At 30.9% G+C, this 14,955-nt stretch overlaps 1 protein-coding gene across 2 annotated transcripts in view; it reads left to right on the top strand.

Moving 5' to 3' along the window:
* Positions 1-14,955, top strand: part of LOC134250960 (kiSS-1 receptor-like) — a 69,324-nt gene that overhangs the window by 40,227 nt on the left and 14,142 nt on the right. Inside the window, exon 1 of one of the 2 annotated variants that reach the window (XM_062733323.1) lies at positions 8,317-9,527. The exons of the other annotated variant lie outside the window; for it this stretch is intronic. Within the exon in view, the coding sequence (XP_062589307.1) occupies positions 9,246-9,527 (282 nt within the window). The 5' untranslated portion in view covers positions 8,317-9,245. Of the gene's footprint in view, positions 1-8,316; positions 9,528-14,955 lie in introns of those variants that run through there. 2 annotated transcript variants of the gene reach the window in all.

Here is a 14,955-nt window from a genome sequence, read left to right as displayed (position 1 = left end):
TTAATGACTTTTAATATAAAAAAAAAAATCAGGGATCTAATGACTTTTTCCAATTCTGCTTGTTAATTATCATGTCTTCAAACCCTAACTAAAGGCAGTATAGTATTCAAACTATTAAATAAAAGTATTTTTACTATCAATTTCAGATAAATATATCTTATTTTTTACACTTCCTACAAGTAAATCTTTAATATCAGAATCGATTATTTCTCATGTATTTACATTTTTTATCAATAAATTACATCAAATAATAAAATATAGTCAACAATATGGTAATTCTTTTTTGTTAGGGAACGTAATGTAAATGGTTTTGCAACTTTCCAAAGGGCATTCTGTAATCTATATCATTCTACCACAGTGGCAACAGTTCAGATACTATGAAAATTAAATACAAAAATAATTATCGTGTAATGCTAACAGAAGGCTTTGAGCTACGTACTGGGAAAAGTTTCAATTCGCTATCATTCTACGTAGTGTAAAATGGAGTATACAGCAAATTTGGCTCAAGATCTCGTGCTGCTCTAATGAATAATTAATCCTTATTGTGTGAAATTCACGATCATCCTGTAAATAACTTCTAGCCAGGCCAAAACCATCGTGAATAGTGAGTAAATGTAAGACATATAGGAGACGATGCACTAATTCGTTTTGGTTTTGTTTTAGCCATACAGAATTGAGTTATGTTGGAAAATTGTCATTCAATTTAAAATTCTTGGCAAGTTTATTTTGAGCTAACAAACGTCGACTCTTTTTTCAGTAGTCGACTTTGTAATTTATCTTTTAAGTAGGTTTATTGATAATAAACTTTTCTAAAATATTTTGTAAAACACCTGCCAAATATATAGTGACAATGCATCCACAAAAAACAGATACAATTAAATTAACAATAATATCCATTATTCTCTTTTTGTTTAAATTTACATACCAATTTTTTTTACATGTATTTTAATTCATAACTTTTTCCTTAGATAATATAGTTACTTTGCTATATCGCCCCTTTAAAGAAATTCACCTAACTGTACTGTGACCTAACCACTTGCATTAGGAGGGCTGAAAATTTAGACCTACTCGGCACTTATGACCTTTTAGCAGTGATGCGTTCAGTTTCATGTAATCTTGTACTGCCAGAGGGGCTCTATGTTTTTACGGTCTTATGCGACGGACTTGTCTCCGCGTCATACAGTGGATTCGAACCCGCAACGTAAAGATAAACTCCTTGCTTCACATTTCTAGGGCAATCGTTTTAACCACTGCGCCAATCGTGGGCGACAAACTTTGTACAGAAAAATCTTTGTTTATAGATTGTTTATAGATTACGATGTTTTGTATTTGTTTGTTTGAATGTCGCACTAGAGGATTTTCACTAATATGGAGACGCAACCATTTGACGTTGGAAAGCTGCAAATTGTACTCTATTCACTGGACATTTACGGCCATTGAGCAGTGAGAGATTTTTTGTGTAAATAGCTACTGCGGTACAGGACCTTGGTTCATACGGTCTCATTCGAAGGACCGGTCTCCATGTCCCACAGTGGGATTCGAATCTGCAACGAAGGGATCAACTCCTTTCTTCTTCGCTACTCTAGAGTACACGCTCCAACAACTCCGCCACGCAGGCGACTGTTAAATAAAACTTCCACTGGCATATAGAATTGATGAGGATTCGCTAATTTTATTTGGGGGTTAAACAATTCATGGACTTCATGTGCGTCCCTGTTTCTTGATTAATACCCAAACTATTATATCTCTTCAAGAAAACATATTTGTCTGATCGCTTTCACAAGATGGGAAAATTATATTCTTCATTTTCAGCAAGTCAAGTGTTGTTTTATATTGCATGGAATACATGAATATAGATGAAGCGAAAGGCGCCATCAATGGAAATTCTCGATGATTAAGAAAGAAGTAAAACCTATTAATACTGAATGGTACATCAAAATGCAAATTCAGTACCAGAAAGATACAAAAAGATTCTGATTTCAGTTCGAAAAATAATGGACAACTTGAGGGTTAATAAAATTGAATTTCGTAGGGAAATTGTAATTTTTAGTTGATGATCGCTTTAAATCAGTGTCATTGTTAAAAGTGAAAATGCTTTCTTTTCATTGCAACTAACTTAATAAAATATACATCTTTAAAATTCGATAATCTCTAAGATTCATATTAGGAAACCGAAGATTACAGCCAATTTGTTGTTAATGCTATTTAGATTTAATGAGTGAACATTCAACTACATATATAATTAGAATAAATTGGCCTTTATTCATAGATTAGAAAGGAAAATAAGCGCAACTGTTAGATTGACATTTTCATTTTTCCCATCATTTTGTATCAGATCTGAACGGTCTCCCTTTTCAGGCATTTTTCTTCCGATTAGAACCATACAAGTCTTATAAACGCAGAAACATTAGGCAACAAAGATGATAATTTAGTTTTGTGATGACTTGTTCGAGATCCTCTCGCTCTGTAGCGTTTGGCACGAAAAAGATTCCTCTCTACTCAATGGCCCTGAGTGCCGAGTATAGGTCAAAATTAGCAGCTATCCACATCTGCAATTGTTGGCGTCTCCATTTGACATCTCGAGACAGACGTTAAACAACAATCAAACTCCTTCGGACGCTATATACGATAAAAATCTTTTTTTTTATTCATATACCTATTACCCTGATCATAATGAAGGTTTCTCACAAAAATTTCAAATACAGTACACATGTACATGTTGAAAGAGTTAAAAGTAATTTAATGCATTTATTTACAAGAATCTAATCGTTTATTTTTTTTTAATTTAAGTTTCAACATGGTGGCTTTATCTGTTGGCTTAAATCTGAGATTTAGGTCAATTATACGACCCTCGCCTTTGACCACGAAGTCATGTCGTAGATGTACTCACATGTTTACATGTATATATATCTTAATTTTTTTAAATAGACCTAAAACAACCTACTTGTTCTAAATCATTGCTGATAATCAATTGCAAAAATTAAGGCATTACCTGAGTGAAAAAAAATTAAAGCAACATGAGCTGAATTTCTGGAGTTCTGATTTTGCTGATAAAATATGTTGTATGTAAAATAATCCTTTTAGATAAATTAGGGAAAAAAATAAACTAGTAAAATTGTTTCTGAAGAAAGAATTCTGTACAGTGACATTATAGTACATGTGTATTATACTACAGACTATGAAACATATTGAATTAAAACGAACGGTAATCAAGATCTAAAGTTAAAATAATACAAAATAGAAGCACAGCAAACAGGGACTTTAAAACCATCAGAGGCAGGACCAGGTGCCACGGAGGAGTGAGCATCCTCTGCCCATCTGGCACACTCACCCTGTGCTCCTTGTCATGATCGGGAAATAACAGAAGAATCCGTCGTCTATTCAGTGTATAAATAAAGCACTAACAATTAGTATGAAAAACGTCAGTCAGCATTTGACTCAATGATAAATTCTATTTGTTGACAAGATTATTGTAACAACCCTAGAAATTACGAAATGGTGACTTTAAACGAGACTGTTAATATTCTTCTATCATCAACTTATTTGTCAATTATTTACACCTTGCTTCAGAAGTTATTGATACATAAAGCATGGTCATGCTTATCTTATCAGAGATATAAACTTTGTACATGTATGCAGGAGATGAAGGTATATTGCTGCATAAATAAGGAAAGTTGATGATTAAAGAATGAAAGTCATCATGTTTATCATTATAGAGCTTGGTTGTAACATTACCTTTAACGTCTTTTTAAAGTAACATATCCAAATATGAAAGAGATGTGTCAGACTTTTTTTTTTATATCAAGCTCACAAGGATATATCGTATCGACATTAGAATGGAAATTACATGTACAATTGTCTATTGACTATACGTCGTCGTTATATCTAAATGTCGCGTTAAAGGCTGTTTTTTTTATTTTCACATATAAGATTTTGAACAAATTCTGCTTCATATGAATACAAAAAAAGTCTGCTAATAACGGGACGCAATTGGTACCAAAGGGAGTTCCAATAGATTGTTGGAAGACATGGTCTCCAAAAACCATATAGATATGCTCAATCAGAATCTCAAGCACCTTTTTGGTGTCAGCTTCAGAGTTCTTGTACAATCAGAATGTTTTTTAACAAAATATTTTTTCAAATGACCAATGACTAGATAAGTAATTTTGTGAGTTTTACATTTATTGAAAAAGTAGCTCATAATGATATCAGTATACGAAATTAAGATTGTACAGGACGACAATAATGTAATTTTACAATGATCAAAGCTTGAACCACTAAAATTTAGTAATATATTCTTTTATTATATTGTGATAGTTAATCATTATATTGTAACATAAATTGCCAACATCAAAGTCGCAGCTCATATTGCCTTAAAGATTTATAGATCATTGATTTATAATGAAAACGATCCATAGATTTATCGACTTAACAGAAGTGCAGGATCAAGAAGTGCGAGGTCAATATCCTTTTCTTTGAAGTCGATATTTCTATAGATTGACCAATAAAACGGCGACATTAATTTCTACACAGGCGACATGAATTTGTTAATTTTTAAAAAAAATGTGATAAGATAGAGAATGTGAATGTTGGATCTAAAAAAAAGTTTTTGGAGACAAATCAATACGTTGCTCAAAAGTTCTCTTGACCTGTCCAAATTTATCAATCCAGTCGGATCTATATTTATATTTACAAAATGTATTTATTGATCAAATAATACATCAATTGAGCACACTTTGTATGACTGCTGGTTTCTTATTTCACATCTCTAATCATTTTTTTATTTGTCTTTCTGCAACATTCGAAATATAAAATAACATTGTACATGTAACACTTTAAACGTCTACACCGTGATCATACAAACTGAAATTGTTCATTTTTTTTTTCTAATATATATTTTGTTACATGCAGTTGTTAAAATTAAACTAGAGGCTGCTAACTTGAAATCGATATTGAAACTCCATTATTTAAGAATCATGCGATGACTCTGTCGTACGCCTTGTTAATTACACCTCTGATCTAATCGTATTTCATTTGAATTATTTTGCATCATACTTCATTAAATCGATCCGTTTCTTGTTAGGAGGCTTAAATAGCGTTGAACAGTAATTTTTTTTTTTTGGAATCTCAGAGTTTTGAAGTTTGATAATGGCGGAGAAATTAAGTGGACGTTTATGTGCATAATATTGGTTTTCACTGAGCTGGTTGATTTTTGTTTTAAAAAGGATAGGCAATAAAGAAAGTTAGTCTTCTAATATCAAAGAGAATCTTCTCTCTTGCTGTTTATACTTTATGTAACTTCTTTCATACGTTTTCTCCCGATTACTCAACTATTTGGTCGTTTATCATTGAATACCATTCTTTTATGCACCGATTATATTTCATGTCTCATGACACTGGGTGGAAAGAATGTTTATTTTTAGAATAACTTTTAAATAAATATATTTTGACTCAGAGAGAGAATGCAGAGAAGACAAATATTTCTTTCAGAAGTTGTGCCTTACATTCTCAAAATACATATTTATAAATAATGGTATTGAAAATTAAAAATTTTGTGTCTAGATAATTCTGTGATTTCAAAAGTTTTCAGCATGAAATATCTATTTTCAAAATAATAAAGGATTGGCAATTCAGAAAACTATCAGATGATTTCTCTTCTTTAAAGAAAATAATGTTGTCGGCTTCCGTCATGAATTCTTTGTTCCCGCCATCCATTATTGGTGAGTCAAATCAGAGAGAATACAATAATATCTTTTTCATTTCTAGACGTGTGGAAAACGGAAAAGAAAAAGTAAAATAACAGCCTAATTAAAGAATATAATGGAAGACCCCTGATCATTAAAACTTATTACGTGTTCAAAGGTTTCTCCTGAAAAACAAAATTGGAACTCTTTTAAAAGGAGGCGTGAAAACAACATCCTTTTAAATGCATTTTAAAAGCAGTTATGTATTTTGTAACTGATTTCTGCCCACGCATCAATGTGCAAGCAAACTTTTGTAGGTGTCACAACTATCAAAGCCATTTACAAATTGGTTATATACATTTAAATATATTCAATAGTCAATGGAAGTTAACAGAGAAATAATGAGATCATGTTTAGATTACGTGCACTACAAACCTGCAACATTAACATATATATAGCTGAAAAAATCTTTTAATATGTACAAACTAGAATCTACCTGTCTGTGTTTTATCTTTAAATAGCAATAGAAAACATTTTTGAATTGTAATACTTGAGTGTACAAGAAAATAGATTTTTGATACTTTCACTTAAATAAAATGTCATATGTAGACTCCTTTAAAGGTGTTAAGACACAGATTAGAACTAAATATTTCTTAACATTTTTGGTATAATATCACAACTTATATATTGCAATGGCATTTCATAATAAATATATAATGAAATAAAAAAAAGTACTCAGAAATTATTTGAACATCGAATTCAAGGAGGAGTTTGATAAACACATCCTTGCGCTTTCACAAATTTCATTTCTTTTTCAATATTTAAGAATAGATGCAATTTTGTGTAGTAATGAAAAATATTACATCTATAATCCAGCAATTTCACAGAAGAAATGTTTGATAGCAAAACCAACTCACTACTATCGTCAGCCCATGCTCAGTGTTGTATGCAATATGAGTTTAACAATTTGAATGCACCCGAGAAACGTTAAACGTTTTGTTTTTGTTTTTGTTTGTTTGCTTGTTTCTTTTTTTTTGGCAAACAGTCAGGGCACCAACTCTGTTATTGTTCATATTTACGATTCACCGGGTGTGTTGAAATTGTTTAACTCTACATACACTACTGATTACGGACTGACGATACTGTGAGTGTGTTTGCTTTCTCCTTTTTCTACTCTGAAATTTCTGGATTATAGTTTTAATATTTTTCATTGATACAAAACTAAACTGTCACTTTTCTTAAGTATTAAGAATAATATTAGTAAAAAAGTGCAAGAATGTATAAATCAAACGCACCCAGAAATTCGAACTTTCAATAACAATTTTTTTTAAATTTTATTTTAGTATGAAATGCTAAACAACATATAAGTCATGAAATTATACAGAACATTTGACAAAATATTAACTTCAGATCTGTGTCTAAGCACCTTTAAACTACAAAGGATGATATTTAGCAGACGTCATATTCTAGACTTTACTTTTACAATAAACTTTACAATAAACAAAGAGAGATAACTCACATTCATATATTATATCCATTCACATCTGAATGTCTCTTGATACTTCCGATTTTGCTAATTACCATATTATGGAGATGACACTTTTTCTGCTTTGCTTGTCTTTTAAAAACCTACAAAATGCAAAATCCAAATTAATTACTCATTCATCATTTTATTTTGTACATGAATGAAATTATTCCCAATTTATGGTTTTAACTGCAACAGGTCGGAATTTTCTAATATTTCGATTGGAACTATCCTTCAGACAATATCCATATCTTTTATTGGATATATTCAGGAGCGTTCTACGGAACAAAATTACGCAGAATAACAAAAAAAAGTTCAAGTATTCTTTACACATGTACCTTTTCAAGCATTTTTGATCTACATGTATTTAGTGTAGTAATACCCCTTCCCCTTTCAAACCCAATTCCAACCGAAACGAACAAATAACTTGGAAAGGATGTTTGCCTTTCTAAGAAATTATCCTTGATCATCTTCTCAGTAAAACATAGAGGGAAGCAAATGTATTGACTGTAAATTTGTTCAAATTCTATGGTGAACTATTATCTCTATGTTTCCTTTAAAGGCAATCGTACAGTAAATGTTGTGAGACATTTTGAATTCTGGTAAATAAGTCTTACTTTACAAATTCTTGAATTCCTTACCTTCCCATTAATATACCATTTTTAATATATTTAACTTCAATAATAAATTCTATGGGATATAATTTAATTAGACGACAACTAATTATTATTAATGATCGTTCAATAATAATAGTCCGCACAATGAATGTAGTTGTCTCCAAGTATCACTTTAATGAATATGTTGACTCAGAACTAATATTAAAACCCCTCATTAATATTTCACGTGATGATTCGATATAACTTGTAATTTGATTGACGTCTACGCCATGACACCCTTTTACTGACAAAGTGACGGGCGGTGTAATTTGCCAATGGATTTAGCGGGAAAATAATTATATGTTCCTTTGAATTAAATTCTTATCAGTCGAAGCTGCTACAGATGGGAAGTTGGGGAGGCCCGCGGAAATCATGTATCGATATGGCAATGTTTACTTTAACAAGGGTGACCAAAATCAATTGTGATTATACGCCGTTAAAGAGGCAGAATTAAATGTTATTAATGCGTTTTTGTGGGTGATATAAAGTCTCATCTTCAATGAACTGAACACTCGGGCTGTTGTTCTCCACTCCACAGAACCGTGTTAATGTATTGAAATTTGATACAAGGGAATTTTTTTTCAACACTCATCTTGTGAGCTCCACCTTCAACATTTCACAGGAGAGCACTAACGGAAGACTACAGATTTAAATAATATACTTTCAACAATTATAAATAGACTGTGAAAACCATCTTAACACCATTGATAATGGATTAAATTTCATAAATGTCGCATCTTTCTTAGGATTTTTTGAGAAGGCCGAAAATCGTATCTTTATTTTTTTGATGTGGTGCTTTATTTGAATCTTACGGATATTTTAAAAAGAAAACTTCTATTTCGCAAGTGGTTTTACGGTTTAGAAACGAAGAATTTAACTTATTGACTTCTTTGCGTGTCGGTAGTTTGCATCGACAAAATCAATCTTGCAGACAATATTACAGGAATTGAAAGAATTGCTCTGACAACATAATATATGATTTCAAGTGCTTCTTTTAAGGAGCTTGACATATCTAATCCTTCTATTTTCCTTTTGGTTTTCTATTTGAAACGACTACTGTTACAGCTCAGCTACTCGGAGTGAAAAAATTGGTGTGGTGAACAGGGTTGTTATTGCATGATTTAATTCATGACGTCTGTAATTTGCAATAGTGCTTTTAGAGGTTTCATATAGTATAAAGGACATAATCAGATAGTATTTGTCACATAGTGCTTCTGGAAGGGATTTTCATTTTGGAAAAAAGGAATTCCAAGGAAATGACGTCATAAAAGATCAAATTAAATCTTTGATATTTAATAATCTTCAAGTTCCTCTCTGTGACATTTTCTGACAAACTGTACCTCATACGTGATTGGTGCTTTATTTAAACTTATATTCATCATGAATAACACTACTTTGATTATAAACGACCCCATAGACCCCTTGCCCATCATATTCATTTGGTCATTGCTAACTTTTATTGGACTGGCAGGAAATAGTGTGGTCATCTACATAACGTGTTTGCATGCTGTGAAATCGGCCACCAATTCTTATATTCTAAATTTGGCGATATCGGACATAGCCTTCCTTGTTGTGGTAGTGCCCTTTACCTGTCTGGCTTTTATTTTTAATCATTGGGTGTTCGCTGATTTTGGGTGCAAGCTTTTCATCTTTACTCAATATGTAAGTATACATTTATTTTCTTTTACAGCCTTCTTGTCCTATTTTAACGAGACCAAACTCTGCTTGTGTGGAGAACGCACCGGTTTGGCTCCTACAATATAAATTATTAAACTATATTAGAATAGTATGGTTTTAAAAGAGTTTTCAAATTTGCTTAATATAAGTTTAAAATATGACGAAAAAAAAAGTAGTAGAGAACCGTTCTTGTACTATGACTTCTTCAATTTGTTACACTGTTTTTTTTTTAACAGAAATGTCCTCAAAGCATTAGGAAGTCATAATTATGAGAAATAGGTTAATTTCATCACCTTACATGGGTTTGCTCTATTCAGAAAGCATGGATTTCAATTTCTTTCAAAGGGTTAAATTTTCAACACTTGCAGGTTTTTGCTTCTATTAAGACCATGATCTTTTTTTTTTATTAAGTAGCTGGGACAAAAAGCAGCAAAGTCTGTTTCATACCTTCATGCGAAAGTACAATGTACTTGCAGATTCAAAGCGAGAATGGTTGTAGGTCTTATCAATAATACAAACTTCATCAAGTTAAGCGTTTGCGTGGTCGGTTCACACCGATGCATTAAATATTAATGTAGAAAACCATGATTCAAGAGTAACGGAGCCATATAAAACATTTATTACAAAGATCATTTCGAGGAGGTTTTCTTATTTAAAAAAAGAAATGAAAGCAATGTTTTTTCTCTCCTTGTATCGATTTTCTACTTGAAAATGGTACAGGTGACAAACAACATGCTAACAAGAGACTAACTTCAAAATTCTCATGTTTAATTTTCCTAGAAACAATTTCGTTCTTTTGTATATCTAGAGATAAAAGGAACATTTGTTCTCAGGGCATGATTCTTTGCAGAGAAACTGGAATATCAAACATATCTTTTGAAGGTTTTGAAATATAGTCAATCTTTAAAATTCCATTATGTAAGTTTAATTAAAAAGGGGGTTATTTGCTATGCTCTTTAATGTTCTTTGATGTTTCTTGATATATGTATTGTTATCCTGGATACGAATTTTAAAGCAAGGTCTACCTGACTTTCCATTAAAATTATTCAAAATGAAGAAAACGGATAAAACGGGAAACGGATTAAAAAGTTATTATTTTACAGTTTCCTTTCTTTATCTGTACACGTATTGATATAAAATATCCTCTCTTAATTAAGTATTAGTAAGCAATAGATCCTACCAGATGCTGTGTTTAATAGTTTTTGATACAAGGCATACAAAATGCAGGTTTGACATTTAAGATATTAATCCATACATTGAAGAAATGTCATTTAAGCGAGGTCCATCTGTGCATTTGACAAAGTTTAAATAAAGAAAAGAAGATGCATGAAAAGTTATTAATTTTTTCTGTGATTTAAAGTTGTGGATAATGTTTCAGCCACTCCCTTGCCAATCAACAGAAGTTAATTACTCTGTAAAACCTGTCACTTCAACATTTGCTTTGTTTGTCATCCTCATGCAATTTGCTTGAGGTAGTTATTGAAATACAATATCCAAGCTACGTTAAAGCATATCTAATCTCAGTTTAAATTTTGTATTATATATATCTCAGTTTAAAGTATTTTAAAGGATATGCAGGTTATATATATCTCCCCTAAAAATTTGATATCTTTTTTTCTTTTAAGTAAACAAAATGTTATTTTTGTGGATTTCGAAGAGATTTTTTTTTTTGCTGTAAGACAAATCTGAGCGAAACCTTTTTAGGTAACTTTTTTTTTATTCTTTTAAAAAAATTGTGATGTTACAAGATACACAGCTTTTTGTATATCATGTCAGAGAAGCGTCTTTTCTATCTTAGTCACACTTATTTGTAATCATTATGGTGAATCTAACAGCTTACGAGGGTTGTCCCAAAATTTCGTAGACTGAGCTCATATCTTTTAAAGAAATTAATGTATCTTTTATAAAATTTTCAATAACAAAATTACTTGAAAACTTTTCTAATAACATTTAAAGTGATGTCAAACAAAATGTTAAAAAATTTTTAAAATTTTGGATATTTCAACTACCAGAATCAAATTCTTAAATCAAACGAAACGGTTAGAGTTATAAATGTAAAATATCTTATTTACTATGATATGATTAAACATTAAAATATGTAAACAAAGTATATGCATGTACAGGTATGAAATAATAATAATTTGAAAAGGCTATATTTCTACGGGCTTTTCGTCTATTTTCCCTCATGGATTTGCACAATGGAACTCTTGCTCATTTCTTAGCCCTGTCGTTTATTTTAATTACTGTTATTGACATATACATAGAGAAACCGTTTTAGTCATTTTAAATATTAAGGAGGAGAAAAAGTTTCCTAGTCTACCAAAAAATTATGACTGAGACATTTCTGTAAGTCTAGAGTGAATTCAGGATCAAAATACTTGATCATAGTCCAGTACGCCGCCTGGGCCAACGCAGCAGCCATTTTTCAAAAATTCGGATTTTAACCCTATGTATATAAAACGTTATAAAATTCATATTTATCAAAGCATACACACCAAAATTTGAGGAAATATAGTTAATAAAACAATATTAAGAATTTTCATTTCCATTAAAAAAAATATTGGGTAGTAATTACTTTTCCGTAGGATTTTAAATATAATATACCAAATTTTAATTGCATCTTTTGGGTATTGCGCCGCTTTCCTACACCAGACAATGAAATGCGTCTTTCAAATTGGAATAATTTGTGAAGTAACTCCATATTTGTCCATAAATTTATTAGATAGTGTTTGTTTAATCTGTATATGAAGTTTCATTCATGTCTGACGTAGGGTTCCTACAAAACAACGCTTGTCTACGGAATTTTGGTACAACCCTCGTATAATGCTCAGATTATGTCGTAAAGGTGAAATTAAATTTGACCACTCTAAATTCACACACTAAGGCAAATAAGATTGTTCTGGACTAGAACAATTCCAGTTAACCAGACACCAGATTTTCTGGTTTTGTTTATGATAAAAACATCACCATTTTTGTACATGTAATTGGTTATCCAAATACTTTAAGAAACTTAATGATATACCCCAGTATCCAAGAAAAGCAGTTTCTTGAGACGAAGCAACTGAAAACTGAAGAATCTGAACAAGTTCCTATTGGCGTGCCTGACTGTCAATAGACTCACTTCTTCATGACACCCAATCCCATCTCTGATGTTTTCAGAGGCTGGTCTTTTTCTCTGCTCTCAGTCTGTACTGTTTTATAGACTTTTGACTATTCTTCGCTCAGACTCTACTTCTGAGTTTGATAACAGTATACATTTTAATCATGATGTTTTGCCGTTGGTATATACGAAAGCCGGATGGGCTCATTTCTGAAAAGATAAAAAAATAATTTAACTCGTTATAACGAGTTAATTATCTCGTTATAACGACTTAGTTATGTCGTTATAACGAATTAGTATCTCGTTATAACGAGTTAATGATCTCGTTATAACGAGTTAATTATGTCGTTATAATGACTTAGTTTTATCTCGTTATTACGAATTGCTTATCTCGTTATAACGAGTTAGTATCTCGTTATAACGAGTTGGTTTTCTCGTTATAACAACTTAGTTATCTCGTTATAACGAGTTAATTATGTCGTTATAACGAGTTAATTATCTCGTTATAACGAGTTAATTATCTCGTTATAACGAGTTAGTTATCTCGTTATAACGAGTTAATTATCTCGTTATAACGAGTTAGTTTTCTCGTTATAACGAGTTAATTATCTCGTTATAACGAGTTAGTTATCTCGTTATAACGAGTTAGTTTTCTCGTTATAACGAGTTAGTTTTCTCGTTATATCGAAATAATAAGTTGCCCCTTTATTTCCAAATTAATAGCACTATAGGAATAAAAAATGGCTGTAGGTTTAATGCCATTGAAGTTTATTTGATAATTATCAGTCAAAACTTACTTTCAAATTGATAAAGAGATGCAAATATAATTTGCAATATGATTAAAAATTATTAATATTAATCTTCTATCTTGCGCTCAATAATCACAATTTTATAAAAATATCAATATTTTAATCGAACACATTTACACACTCTAAGGACACAATATCAAAAAAAAAAAAAATACCAAAAAAAAAAACAAATTGCGAAATGTACTTGCTTCAAAGTTTGGCAATTTATGTATGACAACTTTTCCGATAAAAGACACTAATTTTTTTTTATTTGTTTTGTTTATTTGTCTAATTTCCTAAATTAATACATTATAATAGCAAGCTAATGCAGGCGTTAATGCAACATACACTTACAGTGTGATATATATATATATATATTTATTGAATCAGAAATGTTTTGAAGAAGGGGGTATGGAGAGATCAGCAATTAGATCATGGGCCCGCGTAAAATTCGGGGGCTACTATCCACTCATAACACAACATCACGAGGCAGCCAAAAGTGTCCGTATACATGTTCACGTAATTATCTTCGGTCTTGTAAGTAAACAATACAAATCAACTGCATCATTTATAAATAAACAAACTACAATCACAGACACAACCCCTTGAAAAAAACAAAACAAAACTAGTCTGCTGTTTTTCAATGAAATATTTATCATACACACTTTAAACAAACTTGATCGACTCGGTTTTGTATGCCATACTTCCTATTACTTAGATATATCAACTTAAGAACAGTTTTTAACTCGTTATAACGAGAAAAATTAACTCGTTTTAACGAGAAAATTATCTCGTTATAACGAGTTAATTTTCTCGTTATAACGAGATAACTAATTCGTTATAACGAGATAATTTTCTCGTTATAACGAGATAACTAATTCGTTATAACGAGAAAATTAATTCGTTATAACGAGATAACTAACTCGTTATAACGAGATAATTAATTCGTTATAACGAAATAATTAACTCGTAATAACGAGATAACTAAATCGTTATAACGAGATAATTAACTCGTTATAACGAGATAATTAACTCGTTATAACGAGATAACTAATTCGTTATAACGAGATAACTAATTCGTTATAACGAGATAGCGAATTCGTTATAACGAGATAGCTAATTCGTTATAACGAGATACTAACTCATTATAACGAGATAATTAACTCGTTATAACGAGATAAAATTTTTTTTATCTTCTCAGAAATGAGCCTATCCGGCTTTCGTAGGTATATGATTCAAGCTTTGTAAAAATAAATGTTAATGTACCTTTTGTTGAGTGAAAAGAAATTCAGTCATATTAGTAGAACTTGTTCACATGCTAATAAAACGAGATATCAATTCTAGCTATTCGTTCTACAGGAAAGGTTATCATTCATGAAAGGAAAACATTACCAGTCAAAGATCACATGCACTTTATGGATGTTGTTATGCATTTTTTATGATCAAATGATTTCATCAATATCTTTTTATTTTAACATCAATTATACATTATACAAAATTTATCGATCAACTGTTTAAAAATATT

The sequence above is a fragment of the Saccostrea cucullata genome, unplaced genomic scaffold, assembly GCF_032062105.1.
Source record: "Saccostrea cucullata isolate Sc308-1 unplaced genomic scaffold, CSIRO_AGI_Scuc_v1 ctg391, whole genome shotgun sequence".
NCBI lineage: Eukaryota > Metazoa > Mollusca > Bivalvia > Ostreida > Ostreidae > Saccostrea > Saccostrea cuccullata.
Note: the sequence above shows the minus strand (reverse complement) of the source record. Positions and strands in the feature narration are given on the sequence as shown.